The following is a 21,190-nucleotide window of genomic DNA, read 5'->3' as shown; positions in this document are numbered from 1 at the left end:
GACCCATTCACTATAGGCAACTAACCAGCAGTGTATACACCAAACAAGCTCCATGACGTCAGCAACAAAATGGCCGCGCCCATAATGCTAAATGCTTCAGAAATGCACACAACAAATCGTTTTTTCTTAGAAACTGCTTATTTTTATAACGTGATTTCTTCTGTGGCTTATCTAAATACTAATGTGATGCTATGAATATGTATTTATCGCACTGCTTCATTTCCACTTTAAGGTCACAGTGCTTTGTACAAGAGAGCAACAGGAAGCCTCCATAGGCATAAAAATTAGCAACGCCGGTGACAATATAGCACGGCTAAACAAGATATGAGCAGAATAAATATGAGTATCATAAAAAATATGATATGACGATGACATGACCCTCAACGATACTATGAAGAAAAAAAAGAAGAGACCAGAGAAAAAAAACATGTCTATGAAAGGGAGGACTAGACACACATAGAATCATAGCTCTATAACTGGTCTCATCGTCAGGAGAAGGGACGGGCAGAACATTGTCCACAAATTTGATTATATGTTAATAGTCCGGGTGACTAATAAAGTCAGTAATGAAAACAAGGAGTAGCAGATGTGTAATGACACACCAAGGGAATAGTGTTGAAAACTCGCACTTATGCTATAAACACGCAAAACAATACATCTGGTCTATTCATTGTGACTGGTCCAATGTAGCTGTGGTGTCCATTTTAAATAAAGGTTTTCATTCATTAAGGTGCCCCAATTTGAGGGCCAAACGATAAGGATAGTCATGACGGCTGTGATGTATTTACCACGGAATGTGATGAAGTCAATGTGGGGAATATGCAGATGTAGCAGATGTACTACTGTGATGTTGTGCAAAGCATGAGAAAAGTGTCAAAGTGCTAACGACAGTGCCTATTGTTAAGTCTGCACATACATTGTTTCCTCAGAATTGTGAAGTTCAGGTATTAAAGGGGAACCATCTTATAAATGGCTTTTTGAGTGTTTAGCATTGTTTCCTAGCTATGTGAACTTATATTAATATGTTCTATGTCTCAAAATTCTCATATTGGCGCATTCTTCCAATTCTCCTCTCACAATATTCACCCTCACTGAACTGAGTCATTTGAAAATGTGCCCTATATGTGATGTCATAAAGACACTGCTGCATGTTAATGTTCAGGCGGCGGGGAAGTGGCGCAGTGGTTTAGGTGCCCAGGCTCAAAACAGCTCGAGATCTTGAGGTAGAAAAATGCTGTTTTTGAGTACTTGATTAGAAATACAAAACAATGAATAAAAAAAAATTATATATTACAGAGGTGTTCCATAGACTCACAGGAATTGTGTAAAAGTGCCCAAATAGTGAAAGAAATAGTAAAATAGTTCCCCTTTAAAGAAGCTATATATTTCAACTAGCTTTTTTTGCTATTCCTGTTTCCGCTCTTCAGTGTTTCAAAGCATTGTAGAAAGTGATATATGCATGAACAAAGAGTGCGTCACCTACAAAGTATGCCAGAGTAACTTCCATTATCATTAATAAGCCAAGATAATTTGGGAGCCCTGTATCACTGAGTGAATAAATGTAATTATGCTGTGGAACATATTATGATTATGTACATCCACTATACATTCCTCTTCTCTATTTCAGTGGGCTCAGTGCCACGAGTAAGCAGTTGCATAGTCACAAAGCATTAGCAACTGAGGGGGGTGTGTCCTAAGGGACAAAGAGGTGTACTCTACCAAAGGGAGGATCTAAGGGACAAAGAGGGGTACCCTACACAAGCAGGTTCTAAAGGTCAAAGAACCTGTGGTGGTCAAAGTGAACCAAACAAATTAAAGGGTCTTATTCATCATTTCTTTCAATGTATTATAGAATTGGATATTTCCAGTAAGCAGTTACTGCACAAGTCTGGTTTAGCAACTAATTGTGTCAAATGTGTGGAAATTGGTTGTGCATTTATTATATTTCCATTTAGGGTGTGAGGACACAAACCAGAGCTAAGGGCAGTGACTGATGCTACGACACATCACCTGACTGTTAGAAGTTGTATGTTAAAGCCGATATGACTAGGAGAGAGGTTTAAGGTGGAAGTTGAGTTTAATAATACTATTATGTGTATTAAATATACAGGGAAGATGTTGGCACGAGACTATACAATGGAGCTTGGCTAGATCAAATTTAGAAGGGGAATAGTGGGATAAACAAGCAGTTATATATGGGAATTTCTAATTGTAATTTTCCTGTTGGACATGTTGCATTGGCCTGGCGAGATGGTGTGGACGGATGATGGACAGACTGTGGGTCTACGAGCAGGCCAGAGGTGGAGAAGGAGGACTTCGCTGCAGACTGTCCTCGCTTACAGAGGATTGGGTTGTGGCCATTCCAAACCTGAACACGGTTGATCTGATCTTAGAAGCTAAGCAGGTTCGAGGCTGAGTCCCTGGTGTGGTAACATCAGGAAAGCGCATGACAAGATGGAAAAATGAAAAGACTGAGCCATGGACTATGGACTGGACAGAGACATTGAGTGGACAGTGATAAAGAGTGTTTGTTATAATCATGCCATTTTAGGTATTCACGGTTGTTGTTTGTGCTTTTTGTAAAATAATCATGTTTATATGATCCTTTTTTCCTTTAATGTTTAAACTAAGTATTGAAGGGGGAGTTACTGGCGTAAGTAAGTCACGATAGGTTGAGTTTTTACCTCTCTTACAACTTTTGACATCAGGGAGTTAATTTTTCTCCTGTAAGGGCGGAAGTTTGCTTAACATATTGTGGGCCTTTTGACCGGAATACCTCGAATTGACTTAGATTGGTAGGTCTCTGAATTAGATAGGCCCGAGCGGTGATCTTCACTGCTTGGTCGACGTATTTCTGTCTCTGAGCACGGTAACTGGGGGGAGTTGCTATAAGGGAGGGGTCAGAAAGTGTTTTGAAGTATGGAGAGAGTCAACACACATAATGCTAGCATAAAAAAGCATTAGTATGTATACTCACTTTGCATTGTCATGGCATTCTGCCATGAAAGGGAGGATTATGTGGTGGAGAATACACTTTAAATGCTTATATATATAGGTAATATATTTGCTGTATTTAGATGGTGTACTGTGTCTTCATAAATGTTGCTCTCACTAACTAAGCAATGAGAGCAAGGTAGGAAGTGCAGGAAAAGACCGGAAGCGGCCAAGGACAGGCGCCAGGGAGCTCCGATCATAATGACCCTTACACACATGTGTACACTCACATACTCACACACACATACACACACACATACACACACACACATAGACACACGCACACCCATCAGTTATGTAATTAACAGGAAACATCAGAGAGAGACATTAGGCGCCAGTAACACACACACACACATACATAGACACACACACATACACTTTATACACATGGACACACAGATACCCCGATTTAGAGCGGTTATGTAAGGGGGCCTTTAGACATTAGGCGTCAGTAAGCCACACACACAGACACATACACACACACACACGTTGACATACGGTCTTTTGCACCATATGCCGGTAAGCCTCTGATCAGCTATATGTAGAAACGGAGGGAGGCCTATAGGATACTATAATACTGTAGGGCTATAATTATGAACTATGCTATATTTAAGTAAATGGACCCTGTTGTGTGAACTGTTGTGCAATCACTAATAGGAGACAGTCTGTCTCATTTGGATTTGATAACTACAATAGAAGGATATTACATAACAGTAGCGCTAGCACACACACCTTTACACGCACGCACATATACACGCACGCACACACACACACATGAACTCACACACGCTCACACCAGCATAAAGTCATTTGCACGCATAAACACGTAAGTCTGACGCATGTCTGACGTAGGTTATGTGTCATATTTTCTATAAAAGACAAGATGCTAGTTTTGTACATTAGGATTTTCTGGGTTGTGTTGTTCGGTGATCACTGCAATAAACCTTTGTCCTCCACGGCTGTTACAATTGAGTCCTGTGTTCTGACGTCTCCTTTAAACAATGAGCTATAAACAGACAGCTCTTATCTTCTATAAAAGATGCCGGACACTTACGCTCACGGAGTCCAGAGGGTAGAGGCGCGGGTTCTCTTGGGCTTTCTTGTGTTCGTCCCGGGACAGACACACGGCGCTGTTCCCCCTGCAGAACTCTCGACAGGGACGGCAAGTCCCGCCTCCTTTGGCGGAGCCCACGTACAGAGGCTTACACTTCTCACAGTGCTTGCCCTGGAAACATGTGGGGAAAGGACGGTTGCAGTCAGTACACATCAGATTATGGACCGCTGGATATAAGATAGAGGAATGTTTATATGCGTGTGTGCAGGGGAGGAAACAAACTTTTTGGCTTACCAGCCAACTGGCGAGTATCTGATTTTTTTTACCAGCCAAACAGATTTTTTACCAGACAAACAAAATCGCTAATTGTGATAATTACTTCTTTGTATGTCAAGCCGCGTCAATGTTGTGTATGCATCTGGGTAGGCACACTGTGCCTTTAAGACAGCACGGTGGTCTTACGACAGTGCTGTGAAGTACCGTCAAGTGTTGTGGTAACGTCAGTTGGGTTGGTGTGCTGTTGACGTTGTGCACAGTGCACTGGTTGAGCTAGCCCCTTTCGTGACTGCGATGTGCAAGCCAGGGGCTTTTGAGCATGAAATAAAATGTCTAACCTTACGTCGTAGTCCGGTGCTTTTTCGGAAACATTATAGTCATAACAGATACACCTAGCTGGCTGCTTTGAGCACACGGGCCTAACGTTAGCTAGCAAGCAGCTATATAACGCTAACTAGAAGCTAACCACTGTATACAGTTCCAGTAGACAACATTACACCTCTGTGATTTAAATGTGTCCTTAGTAACTTATACTCGATGGTTGTACTAGGGTTGGATGCAGTTCCCCGTTGGTCAGTCTGTCTGTTTTCCATATTCTGCTGTGTTTAACGTTATCTGTTTGCGAGTGCTCCTGATGGCTAGCCTAGTAGTACCGCGGGACTTTTATTATTATATGTCCGCGGGTTGGCCAGTACTGCGCAAACGTTTATTAAACATTATATGTCCGCGGGTGGTCTTGTGCAGTGCTCTCGTGGCACTGTCAACTAAAGCGAACACTCAGAAGACGCGCACTGTTTGCCAGTGCAGTGATTGCAGAATGTTTTATTTTTTTGTATACTCGCCAGACTGGCGAGTGGTCTTCATGAATCACTCGCCAAACGTAAAAAATACTCGCATTTGGCGAGTAAAGTGGCCTAATTTCCTCCCCTGCGTGTGTGCGTGTGTGTTGCCTATCCACTCACTATGGTGTTATTGTGGCACTCCAGGCACACGTCTGGCTTGTTCACACTGGCACAGTTGCTGTGTTTGTTGCAGCTGCACTGTGAGGAACAGTTCTCCCCCACGAAGCCAAAGTGACACTGGCACACCCCTGGTGACACGCACGTCCCGTTCACACAGCCCTGCGCACACACCGGCTCGCACTGGCCAGAAACACTGGACAGGAGGGAGGGAGAGAGGGAGGGGGAGAGAGAGAGAGAGAGGGAGGGAGAGGGAGAGGGAGAGGGAGAGAGAGAGAGAGGCAGGGGCACGGGTCACACTTGTCCAGGTATTGTGAAGAGACCATCAAAAAGGACCATACCGGTATGGTTGATAAACCTGGATTAAATCCATTCCCCCACCAACCAAGACGTAGCCTCCTAGCACAGAAACTGATGCGTGCGTTGGACTACGGAGAGCGGTGAACTTGGGAGTTTTGAATTAAATTCTGCACGCCAAAAAAAAAGTTCTGCACGTGCGTAAGTTAGTGGTTAGCATACCGTTGCAATCGTTCGGTACACAGCCGTACTGAACCAAAGGTCCAGTACTGAAACGGTTCAATACGGACACGTGTACCGTTACACCCCCATCACTCACACATTCACACACCGACCGCGGAGGCGACCATGCAAGGTGCCAACCTGCTCATCGAGAGCAATTAGGGGTTAAGTGTCTTGCTCAAGGACACATCAACACACTGCCCGGGAGGAGCGGGAATCGAACCGGGAACCTCCGGATTGCCAGATGGCTGCTCTACCTCCCGAGCCACTGTCGGCCCATAAATAATAAGTAATAATTATTACTTATTACTAATAGTAATCATTATTACTAATGATTTATACTTTATTTATTACTTGGTTCAATGGTGCAGAAATCCTCAACCTCCTGCAGGTGTGGGACGTAGCCTGGTGAGGCTTACCCACTGAGGGCGTAGCCTGGTCTTACCCACTGAGGACGTAGCCTGGTCTTACCCACTGAGGGCGTAGCCTGGTCTTACCCACTGAGGGCGTAGCCTGGTCTTACCCACTGAGGGCGTAGCCTGGTCTTACCCACTGAGGACGTAGCCTGGTCTTACCCACTGAGGGCGTAGCCTGGTCTTACCCACTGAGGGCGTAGCCTGGTCTTACCCACTGAGGGTGTAGCCTGGTCTTACCCACTGAGGGCGTAGCCTGGTCTTACCCACTGAGGACATAGCCTGGTCTTACCCACTGAGGGCGTAGCCTGGTCTTACCCACTGAGGACGTAGCCTGGTCTTACCCACTGAGGGCGTAGCCTGGTCTTACCCACTGAGGACGTAGCCTGGTCTTACCCACTGAGGACTAGCCTGGTGAGGCTTACCCACTGAGGGCGTAGCCTGGTCTTACCCACTGAGGGCGTAGCCTGGTCTTACCCACTGAGGGCGTAGCCTGGTCTTACCCACTGAGGGCGTAGCCTGGTCTTACCCACTGAGGGCGTAGCCTGGTCTTACCCACTGAGGACGTAGCCTGGTCTTACCCACTGAGGACGTAGCCTGGTCTTACCCACTGAGGACGTAACCTGGTCTTACCCACTGAGGACGTAACCTGGTCTTACCCACTGAGGGCGTAGCCTGGTCTTACCCACTGAGGGCGTAACCTGGTCTTACCCACTGAGGGCGTAGCCTGGTCTTACCCACTGAGGACGTAGCCTGGTCTTACCCACTGAGGACTAGCCTGGTCTTACCCACTGAGGACGTAGCCTGGTCTTACCCACTGAGGACTAGCCTGGTCTTACCCACTGAGGACTAGCCTGGTCTTACCCACTGAGGACGTAGCCTGGTCTTACCCACTGAGGACGTAACCTGGTCTTACCCACTGAGGACGTAGCCTGGTCTTACCCACTGAGGGTGTAGCCTGGTCTTACCCACTGAGGACGTAGCCTGGTCTTACCCACTGAGGACGTAGCCTGGTCTTACCCACTGAAGACGTAGCCTGGTCTTATCCACTGAGGACGTAACGTGGTCTTATCCACTGAGGACGTAGCCTGGTCTTACCCACTGAGGACGTAGCCTGGTCTTACCCACTGAGGACTAACCTGGTCTTACCCACTGAGGACGTAGCCTGGTCTTACCCACTGAGGACGTAGCCTGGTCTTACCCACTGAGGACTAACCTGGTCTTATCCACTGAGGACGTAGCCTGGTCTTACCCACTGAGGACGTAGCCTGGTCTTACCCACTGAGGGCGTAGCCTGGTCTTATCCACTGAGGGCGTAGCCTGGTCTTACCCACTGAGGACGTAGCCTGGTCTTATCCACTGAGGACGTAGCCTGGTCTTACCCACTGAGGGCGTAGCCTGGTCTTACCCACTGAGGGCGTAACCTGGTCTTACCCACTGAGGACGTAACTAGAGATGTTCCGATACCATTTTTTCCTTTCCGATCCGATTCCGATACCTAAGCTTTGGGTATCGGCCGATACCGATATTTATCCGATACCAGTGCATACATAAAAAAAAAAAAAAACGATATTATATAAATTTTTTATAAATATATTTTTTTTTTTTTTTTTTTAACAAATACTGTTTTATATATACTGTTTTTTAGTCATAACTAGAAAGTAATGGTATTTATTCAACAACAGGTGATTGTATAGATTTGTATTAGTATCATTAATCAATGAGTATGGGGCTTCAGCACTGCAGATATACCCTACTCCAATGATCCACACGGACATTATACGTTGCTGCACTCGCTACCCACTGGCTCTGCAGATATACCCTACTCAGTCTGTCTACAAGGCTCCGTTCAGTAGCAGTCGCATCTGTTGTGATTTTTGCACAATAAATATTCAACATTCTCTTTTGAGACTCCGCCTCAGACTCTTATCATTTGGCACTAAAAGCTAAACATTGTCGCCGATATGGCTGTCGGCAACATGTCATTAATTGTGTACGCGACGTGCAATTGTGCAATGACAACGTTACCGTTAGCTAGCATGAGCTACCGGTATATGGGAAGACCATAGAAGACTGTAACGTTACTGGTGACATTGTGATTTAACTTGGAATACTCCTTTGCCAACTTGCTGTACTTTGCTTGCAGGTCTGCAGCCATTATTGCTGGATTATATGAATAGCCCCAACTTTAGCCAAGGTAATGTTAAAGCTAGCTTTCGGTTAGCTGTTCAATGCTAATAGTAATAACACCAGCCACCAAGCGAACCCATGAGCTCTCCGTCAACACCGCTCTGTCGGGACGATGACATTTAAGAAAGTATCTGCTGTTAAAATGACAAATGGCATTGACACTTTAATCGATTAAGCACACGTTTGTTTTATAATGCTTACTCAACAGACCACAGTGTTGTTGATAAATTACGTCATATGGTATCGGAGCGCAGCATTAGAGGGTACTCGCCGATACCGATACCAGCATTTTAGCCAGTATCGGCGGCTTTTCCGATACTCGTATCGGTATCGGAACAACTCTAGACGTAACGTGGTCTTACCCACTGAGGACGTAGCCTGGTCTTACCCACTGAGGACGTAGCCTGGTCTTACCCACTGAGGACGTAGCCTGGTCTTACCCACTGAGGGCGTAGCCTGGTCTTACCCACTGAGGACGTAGCCTGGTCTTACCCACTGAGGGCGTAGCCTGGTCTTACCCACTGAGGACGTAGCCTGGTCTTACCCACTGAGGACGTAGCCTGGTCTTACCCGCTGAGGGCGTAGCCTGGTCTTACCCACTGAGGACGTAGCCTGGTCTTACCCACTGAGGACGTAGCCTGGTCTTACCCACTGAGGACGTAGCCTGGTCTTACCCACTGAGGGCGTAGCCTGGTCTTACCCACTGAGGACGTAGCCTGGTCTTACCCACTGAGGACGTAGCCTGGTCTTACCCACTGAGGGCGTAGCCTGGTCTTACCCACTGAGGACGTAGCCTGGTCTTACCCACTGAGGACGTAACGTAACCTGGTCTTACCCACTGAGGGCGTAGCCTGGTCTTACCCACTGAGGACGTAGCCTGGTCTTACCCACTGAGGACGTAGCCTGGTCTTACCCACTGAGGACGTAGCCTGGTCTTACCCACTGAGGGCGTAGCCTGGTCTTACCCACTGAGGACGTAGCCTGGTCTTACCCACTGAGGACGTAGCCGTGCTTGCAGGTGCAGTGGTAGCCCCGGGCCAGGTCGTGGCAGTCCTGGGTGCTGTTGCAGTGGTGATGGCTGTTGGCACACTCATCCTCCTCAGGACAGTGGAGGAAAGACCAGCTGCTGTTCCTCAGGGGACACACCCCCTCACTCACCCCTGGGAGGGAGAGAGGGGAGGAGGGGGGTGAGAGAGTTAGATGCTAGAGGTGAGTCGTATCCTAAGATCCTTTTAAAAAGAGGGGGGGGGGGGGGTGGATGGAGTGCCCTCAAAAAAGGGCCGGGAGAAAAATAATAATAAAATAAATAAATAAAAAGCTTTAACCCTCCATCGTTTCGTGTCCAGATTTATGTGTGGTGTGTTGCAGTAAAGCCACATACGTTGCGAGGGCACAAACCAATGCTGGAAGAAGTACCTAAACCCTTTACCGAAGTAAAAGTAGAAATACTCTGATACTCTGATCAAAGTAAATGTCCTCAGTATATCTATTTTATGGACTGACTGCATGTCTTGAATGCAAACCCTTCTATTGAAACGAACACTTGCAGGTGTTACAGATAAATAACGTAAAAAGTAGAAGATTTCCTTTGAAAGTACAAATACCTCATAATTAAGTGCAGTACTAGTCAAATGTAGTGGGCTACTTTCTACCTCAGACTTCCCTCTTACCGTCTAGCCCCCCCTGCAGGCAGCGTCCGGCTCCGTTCCCCCCGTGGCCAGCGCACCAGCCACACTGGGGCCTGGCGATACACTGGGAGCACTGGGTGAGCTGGGAGCACTGTGGGGAGCAGGAGTCGCCCCCGGAGAGCAGGCGGCCGCACTGACCCGCCTCGCAGCGCAGGGGCACGAAGGACGGACTCATACACTGAGGCACGAGGGAGAGAGGACAAATGTGGAGAATAGAGATTCGATTACATTTAGTCATGCATCTTGTCCAGAAGAAAGTCACTGACAATCGACTATGTTATTAGATTGATTGATTGATTGATTGAAAACTTTATTAACAGATTGCAGAATGGGTACAATACAGTACAGCTCAATACACACAATTGTTAAGGGGATGCAGACCAGAGAAAGACTTTCGTCTTGTTTACATCAGGGTCCCCCATTTTCAATTCATCAGGACATATATGACATACATGACATACAGATAGTCAGTACTGCTACATCTATACATTTATGACATACCAGATTTGCAAATACAGTACTGTTTGTGATACAGAAGGAGTCAGGAAAAGGGAGTATATACATTTGACGTAGAAACTGTACATTGGAGGAGGTTGGGTGGGGGGGGTTGGGTACACTGGGATATTGACAACCATACTGGGTAATCTACATTGGAGGTGGTTGGGGGGGGGGGGGGGGCACACTGTATATACAAGCAAAACTGTACATTGAGGGGGGGGGGGGGGGGAGACACTGTACAAACAAACAAAATTGTACATTGGACTATTGACAAAACCATACTAGGTAAATGACTGTACATTGGAGGGGGTTGGGTTAGGATATTTACAGGGGCCAGTGTTGAATTGCAGTCTCCCGTAGGTGTCCCTTGAGAGAGCTATAATATTTAATATAGTTTTAGCACTGCAAACACCGGCATTTATCCCCATTGAACAAAGCGCTGGCACACAACGGCCATACGCCCACAGCGACCTCTGGCGCTGAACCTGTTAACACAATGGGGACGAACAACGGATATATACGTGTTTCGAGAGGCTTGGTGGCAGTGGCCGGGAGGCGATTACCGGTAGATGAAACTGTATCGTCATTATACATACAGCACAATAGGCGAGTCAATATATGGTTTAACCCCAAAAAAATGTATACAAAAGGTTTTTCAATGGATTCTGGTAGTATTGGGCGTGCTAAATAACATACTAAAAGTCGACCAAAATCGACCACTCCGAAAGCCGTCATTTCCAAGATGGCGTCGCAGATGGCGCCGGGGCGATTAAAATGGCTATATCTCAAATTAAGAAAATGGTGCAAAGGATTTCTCAACTGATTCTGGTACCTCTGGGCATGCTCACTAACATACTAAAAATCTAGGAAAATACACCTTCCAGAAAGGCTTCATTTTCAAGATGGCGTCCAAAATTGCGGCTGGCCAAGCTTAAAATGGCTATATATATGTCAATATAAAAATTATATAAATGATTTTGTCATTTGATTCTGGTACCCCAAGTACCCCTAGACATACTTAGGAACATACTAAAGTTTTAGGGAAATACACCTTCCGAAGAGGCTTAATTTTCAAAATGGTGTCCAAAATGACGACTGGGAGCTTAATGCCTATATCTCAAATGGGAAAACATTTCTAAAGGATTTATAAACTGATTCTGGCACCTCTATACATTAATAACGAGCAAAATATCTAGCTAAATATATCTGCTAGGAATGCATCATTTGCATCATCAAAATGGCTGCCTGTAGCATATTTTGGCTAAAATTAAAATTGGTTATTATATTCAACCTAGAAAGCTGGCTTTGGTGTTGAACACAAAATAAATGACCCACTTATTGTGGTCTTTAGGCCTACTCATCATCATCTTCAGGATCCTCTGGGAGAAACTTGTTATGTGGATTGTCACATTCATGAAGTTGACATGGTCCACAGACAGTAGTACAAGGTAGTCCATATTTTCTGCATGAGCAGCGAAGTGTCTTGCAGGCAGTGGTACAGTTACAATGAATGACCTTCAAGAGACTGTCTGGAGCAGCATTCATTGTTGACATGAGTGGGACAAATCTATTGTCCTGCAGGTTCCAGCCCCAGTCTAGAGCATCTATACCATCATCTGTTCCCATCCAGACCATGACCTGGTAGTATGCTCTACGACAGTGGAATTTGGTAGCAGATTCAGTTGGTGGTAGACGTTCAGGCGTTACCGTTGATGAAGCTGAGACAACCTTCTTGCTGAAAATGTTATATCTCATTTTTGCAAGCGAATCTGTGCACTTTTCACCAAAAAAGACAGCCATTGCTTGGCACCCAAGGTCATCGATCACATCTGTTGTCTGGTTTGGTACAGTGAATGCATTGGCACAAGCCTGAAGGACAGGATCCCCTTTTACAAGTTTTTGGAATGCTGTCTTTTTGCCAACTCCGAAGATCCGGGAAGTTGTGTCACAGCCAGTCACAGCATGGATGAACAGCAACTGAGAACACACATCCTGTCCGAGTACTTCTTTCAAATGGTTTATGGCGTACACTTTAAAACTGCCATCAGCTTTCGACTTGTCTGATCTGAAATAAAGGCCCTTGCTATCTCTCTGTGCATAGTAAAGAAGTAAGACGAGGAGATCAGTATCTTCTCCAATCAGCGTCGTGGTGTGAAGAAGAGATGATCCCACTGCGGCCCTTACTATGTCTACATCAGCATCTCCAAGTGAATTGACCACAGTGCAATCCCGTTCTTTCAGTTCATCACTTATCATGTGGATCAGTTTCTGTTTATTCAGATCTCTTGACAGGAACTCCTCCTTCTTACCTGAGAACTCTGTCTCAGCAGTGAAGTTGACAATGGGATGAATATTGTTTCCTCTTCTTTGATGTGTGTTGTCTTTAATGGATGGCCCATCCTCATAGCCATCAAACACAATGGTTGTAGCTGAGCCATAATGTTGGATGGTGAAGTCTGCATATGACTGTGCAATTTTACCATAGCTTTGTCCGTGCTTCCATTGTATTCGGTGAAGGAGTGAACCACCATCAAGAACATAATGCTCCGTTTCTGGTACAGAATCTAGGATTGCATCACTTGCATGATCACAGATCGTGTGCGCTAGTTGTGGTTTATCAGCTTTGCGGAAGACGTTTCCGGCTTCAAAGAGGGCAGGAGGGAAAGGACTGAGTTCGTAACGCATAACCTCCTCCAATGACAGCTCTCCAGTTTGTGAGACAATAAGGAAACGTTGAAAAAGAAGTGCAGAATCAATGATTCGATCAGGAGCAACCTTGATAGACGATTTTTGTCCAAGGGTTATGGCTTTATCCTTTCTACTAAATGAAAATGTGAATGCCGGCTGTCCGATAATTTTGTGCATGATGTTGCGTCCAACAGAGTCATAATCATGCACGTTCACTCCATCCTCAGCGACAACACCTGTAACAACATTCCTTAAAGAAGAGTCTGGAGAGAAAGGTGAACATATAGCAAGTTTTGAAGTGATCTTCTCCAGGTCAGCAGCATCCCTTTTCATCCTTGCCTCTGTTGAATCCTTGTGCTGTTCTGATGTTGTGTATGTCTGGTTTGAGAACTCCTGCATTGCGGTGTTATACTCTGATGTTATGCCCTTTGACATTGTCCAAAGGGATCTCTGATTGTCGGTCATTCCACTTCCATGTGTCATCCCTCCTGTAGTCTTCAATGACCTCATCAATGTTGTTTCGATTACAAGGTCTGAGCTGAGGCCTGCCCATGATTGGCTGCTGCGACGGATAACATGAAAACCCTTTTCAAATTGTCTGAAGACATCTGGGTGGTTGATGTGAAGCTGACTCATCTCTTGGACATAAAAGTGTGCCGATTTCAAGTAATTGTAATGCCCAGCCGCAGAGAATATCGGCATGCATTCAGAAACAGCGCGTAGGTGCAAAAGCCAGGAACCTGTGCGATCTGCTGTTATCAGTGACCTAGCAACTTCTAACATGTGTTGGTAATTTAGCCACAACTGACTAGTTTTGGATCTAGCACACAGTTCCATCTTCCTTTTTCCCAGCTCTTCATTTTTTGTAATGAGGGTCTCTGATGTGAACACTGTTTCCAATGGCATTTCACCCTTAACTATTGAGGTATACATTGCTTCAGACTGTTCAACCATTGCTGCAAATTCATGACTATCATCTACCATTTCTGATATTATCATGCGGTTAAGACATTTGTCAACCAGAAGATGGCCACGGAATGCTCTCTGAACTGATTTGCCTGTCATCATATGGGCTACTGAGTTCTCCCCATAGACTACCCCTAGAATGTCCTTAAGTCCTGTACCGTCCATCAGTGTACCAATTGCTCCTAGCAAATTCATAAATGTGTGAAGGTGTATTTTCCTAGATTTTTAGTATGTTCACAAGCATGTCTAGAGGTACCAGAATCAAGTGAAAAATCATAGTTATATATTTTTTTCTATTGAGATTCCATCTTGAAATCCTTTGCACCATATTCTCAATTTGAGATATAGCCATTTTAATATCTCCACCGCCATCTTGGAAATGGCGGCTTTCGGGGGGGTCGATTTTGGTCGACTTTTAGTATGTTATTTAGCACGCCCAATACTATCGGAATCCATTGAAAAACCTTTTGTATCAATTTCTTTTGGGTTAAGTGCTTTTTTTTCATAGATTGACTCGCCTACAAGTACAGCACAACGGAAAAAAAGTCTGGCAGCCAGAGTGCAAATGTAACAGTAAAGTGAAATAGTAATATACAATGTATGGGTGATTAAACTGGGTATAAAATATATAACAGAGTTGTAATATTTGATTTGAAATCTTTATTTCGAACATGTAAATACAAACAATATAAAACAAAAACATCATTGATCTCTAGCAATGAAATGTAATTTCTTTTATAAAAAGAAAAAAATAAATAAAAAAATAAACATAACTCAATTTACATGTTCGAAAAGGAGTAGGAAGTATACGTAAGGGATAATGTATAGCTACGAGGTCATTGTCGCAAAATAATTGACCGACACGGTGTTCTAAACGCAGTGAAGGTCAATTATTTTGCGACAATGACAGAGTAAAGCTATACATTATCCCACTTATTACAGGGCTAACTTACTAACAATATAGGTAATTCATTTTACACCATCGACAAGACAAGATCAAATGCAGACGCAGTTGTTCTGTTGCTCCTCTGTCATCGCCGGCAGGTGTGTGGACTTGATTGCACCTGATGTAGTGCAGCTGTGCATAATGGTAAAGCTTAGCTTTCGTGACTGCGATCAAAATGCTTGATTGTGATTGGTCAATAGCGCTCTGTTGCCCCTAACAGCGGTCATTATTGCCCGTAGCAGCGGTGAATTATCGAGAAATAATTGATCGCTGTTAGGGGCAACTGAGCGCTATTGACCAATCACAATCAAGCATTTTGGCGAATGTTAAAACGCCATGTAATAAACTTATTTAATCCTACCCCTTTTCCACTACTCAAAATTAATGTACTAATTTAAAACCTTACAAAACAAATATATATGCAAAACATAAAGAAACAATTTTAAACATAAAAAAATTATATATATTAAACACCCATGAAATAAATAATAGTAATAAATATTAATGTACAGGTATAAACTAAGACAGTAACTAGTAAGAGTAGGTCAGTGATATGTACAGATATAGTATCTACAGATATGTAAAAGGATTATGTGCAGGTATATAGAGACAGAAATGGATAGATATATACACGGTAAGAATAAATATATATAATATCCTTCTGTACTATTACTGAATGATCTCTCTAAATTACCGACCTCTATACAGGTGAAAAAACTAATTTTGGCCGGCCTCACAGCCGCAAAAAAATTGATTGCCTCACGTTGGTTTCATCCAGATAGACTCTGTCCAAAGGTATGGTTTCTCACCTACCTTGATGTGATCTATTTGGAGATATCCACGGCACGTGTTATAGGGGTTAGGGAATCTGATATCGTAATTTGGTTGGCTACAGTGGCAAAGTTGAGGGAACGCATATAAGTTTGGAAATGTTTGTTTAGATTCTTGTTTTTTTTTGCTGAGTGATGTATTGTGATGTATTATGAGTGTGACTCATGTTGAGGTCCTGGGGTGAGCGGGGGGAGGGGGGGGGGGGGGAAGAGAACGAGCGAGTGTCCATGTTAGGATGATCACTGTACAGTTGTATCAGTGGTTGTCTTGTCATGTGGTGTTGAGTAAGTCTTTTTATGTATTGTTGTTGTTGTATTGTGATATGTTTTGTTTCATGTTGGAAAAAAGAAAAGAATAAAAATATTTGATCAAAAAAAGAATAAATATATATGGTATATACAGCACTGTCATACATGCTATCATACAGAGTTATATTGGTAGACTATAGTATGAGGTAGGAAGTTATTACTATTATTTCAGTGTAGGGCAGTTGTAGACAGTGAAAGCAATAAGTAGGCATACGTTGAGTAGGCAACAGAGAGGGGGAGGGCTGTCATTATGGCACAGAGTTCAGAGAGATAACAGAGTGAGAGATTAAGAGTGAGAGATTAAGAGTGAGAGATTAAGAGTGAGAGATTAAGAGTGAGATTAAGAGTGCGAGATTTAAGTGAGAGATTAAGAGTGAGAGATTAAGAGTGAGAGATTAAGAGTGAGAGAGAGTGAGAGATTAAGAGTGATAGATTAAGAGTGAGAGATTAAGAGTGAGAGAGAGTGAGATTAAGAGTGAGATTAAGAGTGAGAGATTAAGAGTGAGGGATTAAGAGTGAGGGATTAAGAGTGAGAGAGTGAGATATTAAGAGTGAGAGATTAAGAGTGAGAGAGAGTGAGATATTAAGAGTGAGAGATTAAGAGTGAGATAGAGTGAGATATTAAGAGTGAGAGATTAAGAGTGAGATATTAAGAGTGAGAGAGAGTGAGAGAGAGTGAGAGATTAAGAGTGAGAGATTAAGAGTGAGAGATTAAGAGTGCGAGATTAAGAGTGAGAGTGAGAGATTAAGAGTGAGAGAGAGTGAGAGATTAAGAGTGAGAGAGAGTGAGAGATTAAGAGTGAGAGATTAAGAGTGAGAGATTAAGAGTGAGAGATTAAGAGTGAGAGATTATGAGTGAGAGATTAAGAGAGAGAGAGATTAAGAGTGAGAGAGAGTGATAGATTAAGAGTGAGAGAGAGTGAGAGATTAAGAGTGAGAGAGAGTGAGAGATTAAGAGTGAGAGATTAAGAGTGAGAGATTAAGAGTGAGAGATTAAGAGTGAGAGATTAAGAGTGAGAGATTAAGAGTGAGAGATTAAGAGTGAGAGAGAGTGAGAGATTAAGAGTGAGAGATTAAGAGTGAGAGATTAAGAGTGAGAGATTAAGAGTGAGAGAGAGAGTGAGAGATTAAGAGTGAGATATTAAGAGTGAGAGATTAAGAGTGAGCGAGAGATTAAGAGTGCGAGAGAGTGAGATATTAAGAGTGAGAGATTAAGAGTGAGAGATTAAGAGTGAGAGATTAAGAGTGAGAGATTAAGAGTGAGAGATTAAGAGTGAGGGATTAAGAGTGAGAGAGTGAGAGATTAAGAGTGAGAGAGAGTGAGAGATTAAGAGTGAGATATTAAGAGTGAGATATTAAGAGTGAGAGAGTGAGACATTAAGAGTGAGATATTAAGAGTGAGATACGTACGGGCCGTTAGGGGGAAGATGGCGGCGTAGAGGAAGGACATAGTGGAACGGGCTCCTACACAAAAATCCTGAAAAACCTGATGTATCGAACATACTCCGCCTAACTTCAGTTTATGTTAACCCACGCTTATTAAGCACATAACCAACAAAGAAATGCCACCCAAAAGGACCGAACCGAGCAGGAAGACGGTGACATCGCCCACGTTAGCAATAGTGCTTGCGAGACCGCAAGGAGCTAACGCACCGGCTAACGGGGAAGCTAATGCAGCTAACGTCGAAGCTAACGATGAAACACCGCCGATATGGTTTACTGGGGAACTGGAGAAAGTATTCGACAGAATTCAAGCCATGATGGAACTTAAGATGAACTCTCTAAGCATCTCGGTGGAAAGACTTATCAGTGACAACCAGGCACTGGGGCAACGTGTTAAGGAAATGGAGGGAGTGCAAGCTAGCTTCGGTGATAGCCTCGACTACCTACAACAAGACCTCAGCGATCATAGGAAAGACACAGAGGAGGAGATCTGCGGTCTGAGGGAAAAGCTGGACGAATTGGAAAACAGAGGGAGAAGAAAGAATCTGCGACTGGTGGGATTCCCAGAAGGTGTGGAGGGGAAAAGCTCTATCGATTTCCTACAGGAATGGCTCCCCAAAATACTGGAGCTGGACACCGGGCAAACCATTGAGATAGAGCGGGCTCACCGTACGCTCCAACGCCGTCCCGAAGAAGGCAGCCTCCCCCGAGCCATAGTGATCCAGCTACTCCGTTTCACCGATGTGACGAGAATCCTGGACGCGGCGTGGAAAAAGAAATCACTGGCATACGGTAATTCTACTATCAAGATCTTCAAGGATATGTCCACGGCCCTCTACAAGAAGAGAAAAGCTTTCATGCCGTTGAAGAAGAAGCTACACGAGAACAACGTATCCTTCAAGCTGCTCCATCCCACTAACTTGAGCGTGGAGCTACCGGAGGGCAGACGTACTTTTACTTCTCCGGGGTCGGCAGAGACGTATCTGAGTAAGCACCACCCGGCTATGCTGAAGTGATCCAGCGGTCGTCACTCAACCATAAAGGAGCGGTAAATAAAGACACATACCAGGCAATAAGCCTCATACTCTAATTACTTTTTGAAATGTTAACCGCCGGGTAATACATGTCGTTATTGGCGACACTGGACTTGAGATGTTGTTAAGCCTCACGGGACCTTTTGTTGTGAGTTCATATTACTAAGTTTAATTTCAAGACGGTTATGTGCTAATGGGTATATGTAGGTGTACATGTTTATTCATACATGTGTGCACATTACATTTATGCATTTTAAGCGTTGATATTACCCCTGGGGAAAAAAAAAGATATTAAAAAAAAAAAGGGTGTGTATATATATATATACATGTTTTGAAATGCTTAAAGGAGATGTTCGTACCCACACCTTTAATTACTTAACCTAAACCTGGTAGGGAGCCCGGCTCCGCTTGGTAGGATAGGGTATGGTACTACGCAAGATTACGGGAGGATTTATAGGCCAGGGGGATTTTTTATTTTTTTTTTGGGAAGGGGGGGGGGGGGGGGGGGCATTAAGGGGAAAAGGGAGGGGTTCAGACAGGACTGTTTTTGTGAATTGGTTTATAATGTTTACACATCTAGGTATTGTATACCATGTTTTCAGGTATCCCAGTGTCCTACTAAACAGCTATACCAACCACATGGGTGAATGACATACTCGTTTCTGAGTTGGAATATTAATGGTCTTAACCGGCAAGTTAAACGCCGTAAAGTGCTTAGCTTCATCAGAAGACATCAAATAGACGTGGCCTTCCTGCAAGAGTCTCACTTGGATGACGCAGAGCACAGTAAACTGGGGAAACAATGGCAAGGGCAAATATTTTTCTCCTCATTCACATCGTCAGCAAGGGGGGTGGCTATTCTGGTAAGAAGAGGGATCCCCTTCCAACCGAACCTAGTTGAAAAGGATAAAGGGGGAAGATATATTTTAGTCAGGGGATATATGGGAGACCAACTGGTCACTATGCTGAATGTATATGGTCCGAACCACGATGACCCTAACTTCTATGTGAACCTTTTTCTTAAAGTGACATGCGCCCCTTCAGAACTTATAATTGGTGGTGACTTTAACCTGGTATTAGACCCTGCTATGGACAGATCCTCCCCTACCCCTAAACCTTTGACCTCAGCGGCCAAGGCTCTTAAAAAAGAACTTATGGATCTTAATTTGTTGGATACATGGCGGGAGGGGCATGCATCTCAAAGGGAATACAGCTTCTACTCACACATGCACAATAGCTACTCTAGGATTGATACGTTCTTTATACATACAGCAAAACTCCATCTTGTTTCGTCCTGCGAATACTTAGCCATGACACACTCAGACCACGCCCCCCTTTTGACTAAAATAGCCTTAAGCGACTCTCACACAAACTCCAAACGCTGGAGGTTTCCTAATTTTCTAAATAACGATGAGGATTTTGTCAAATTAATTAACAAACAGTTGGACTGGTATTTATTGAGTAATAGGGGCTCGGCCTCACCAGCTATAGTCTGGGAGACCCTTAAAGCTTACATAAGAGGCTACATTATTAGTTACTCTTCCTGGAAAAAGAAACAATATCAAACCAAATTACGCTCACTAGAGTCTGATATAAAAGCGCTTGAAAATCAACACTCCCTATTACAATCACAGACCTTATTGGTTCAGATAACGGCAAAAAAGGCAGAATATAACACTATCACCTCGCGAGAGGTAGAAAACGCTATGTCAAGGTTGAAACATCGCTACTATGAGCAGGGTGACAAGGCAGGGAAACTACTAGCGTGGCAAATTAGAAGGGAGGATGCCGCTAGGTGTATTCCGGCCATTAGGGTAAGCGACAAAGGGGAGTTGACCCGGAACCCACTGCTCATAAATCGGGCCTTCTCAGACTTCTACAAGTCTCTCTACTCCTCGCAGGGGGAGAAGAGACAGGAGATGTGTGAGTTCTTGGACAACCTAGACATACCTACGATAACAAAAGGCACAAGGGGGGTCCTTGACGAGGCGATAACTAAGCAAGAAATACTAGATGCCTTATCAAAACTGACGCCAGGGAAAGCTCCAGGGCCGGACGGCTTCTCCATAGACTTCTACAAGGCATTTAATAGCAAATTGATAGACCCTCTCCTAGAAATGTTCAACTACTCTATTGAGAATGACCAACTACCTGATACCCTTGAGCAAGCTCTTATTATAGTCCTGCCAAAACCAGGGAAGGACCCTACCTTATGCGGGTCGTACAGACCAATTTCGATCCTTTCCAACGAATATAAAATATTTACTAAAATCATAGCCACTCGACTTGAGAGAGTAACCTCCTCACTTATTAATACGGACCAGACCGGTTTCATACAAAATCGCTCATTAATAGACAACGTGAGAAGATTTCTTAACTTGAC

General features: G+C 44.0%; 1 protein-coding gene across 1 annotated transcript in view; it reads right to left on the bottom strand.

Annotated features, from left to right (window-relative positions):
• The window catches only part of megf8 (multiple EGF-like-domains 8), a 129,005-nt gene that overhangs the window by 15,143 nt on the left and 92,672 nt on the right, over positions 1-21,190 (bottom strand). Inside the window, exons 38-41 of the mRNA XM_084308713.1 lie at positions 10,076-10,271; positions 9,397-9,565; positions 5,287-5,479; positions 4,049-4,219 (exon numbers count right to left, since the gene is read on the bottom strand). Of these exons, the coding sequence (XP_084164839.1) occupies positions 4,049-4,219; positions 5,287-5,479; positions 9,397-9,565; positions 10,076-10,271 (729 nt within the window). The remainder of the gene's footprint in view (positions 1-4,048; positions 4,220-5,286; positions 5,480-9,396; positions 9,566-10,075; positions 10,272-21,190) is intronic.

The sequence above is a fragment of the Notolepis coatsorum genome, assembly GCF_963971535.1.
Source record: "Notolepis coatsorum genome assembly, chromosome: 2".
In the NCBI taxonomy this organism is placed as follows: Eukaryota; Metazoa; Chordata; class Actinopteri; order Aulopiformes; family Paralepididae; genus Notolepis; species Notolepis coatsorum.
The sequence above is the reverse complement of the archived record's forward strand: the minus strand, read 5'-3'. Positions and strand labels throughout refer to the sequence as shown.